Below are 539 nucleotides of genomic sequence, written 5' to 3' on the forward strand. Positions count from 1 at the left end.
CAGGAGCAGGAGCAGCAGCAGCAGGGTCTTCTAAGCGCACATCTTCTTCCGCCTGTCAATCCTCCTCCTCCTCCTCAGCAGCAGCAGCAGCAACAGCAGCAGCAGCAGCAGCAGCAGCAGCAGGAGGGAGCGCAAGAACAGCACATGATAGTCCTGTTGCTGGTGAGGTGCTGCTGCAGGCAGCAGAACTGCTAGATAGAATCAGTGCTGCTAGCCTGCCGCCGCAGCAGCGGCCGCTGCTGGCGAAGCAGCTGCAGATACACCTGGAGACAGCTCTGCTTACAGCTCTAGAGGGAAGTGCAGCAGCAGCAGCAGCAGCAACAGCAGCAGCAGCAACGGATGATGATGCAGCAGCAGCAGCAGCAGCAACAGCAGCAGCAGCAAAAACGAGACGCAGCAGCTACAGCGGTGTTGCAGCACCAAACAGCAGCAACAAAGCCGTTTCTTCTGCAGCTTTTTCTCCCCCCTCCAACAGCAGCAGCAGCAGGAAACAGCAGCAGCAGCAGCAGCGGAAACAGCAGCAACACGAGTTCTAGCGG

At 58.6% G+C, this 539-nt stretch overlaps 1 protein-coding gene across 1 annotated transcript in view; it reads left to right on the forward strand.

Annotated features, from left to right (window-relative positions):
* EMH_0047270 (uncharacterized protein) overlaps window positions 1-536 on the forward strand; it is a gene marked incomplete at both ends in the record, with an annotated part of 2489 nt that extends 1953 nt beyond the window's left edge. Inside the window, 2 exons of the mRNA XM_013496264.1 lie at window positions 1-162; window positions 258-536. Of these exons, the coding sequence (XP_013351718.1) occupies window positions 1-162; window positions 258-536 (441 nt within the window). The remainder of the gene's footprint in view (window positions 163-257) is intronic.
* Window positions 537-539: the final 3 nt, after the last annotated feature.

This window comes from Eimeria mitis, genomic scaffold, assembly GCF_000499745.2.
Source record: "Eimeria mitis Houghton genomic scaffold, Emh_scaff2009, whole genome shotgun sequence".
In the NCBI taxonomy this organism is placed as follows: domain Eukaryota; phylum Apicomplexa; class Conoidasida; order Eucoccidiorida; family Eimeriidae; genus Eimeria; species Eimeria mitis.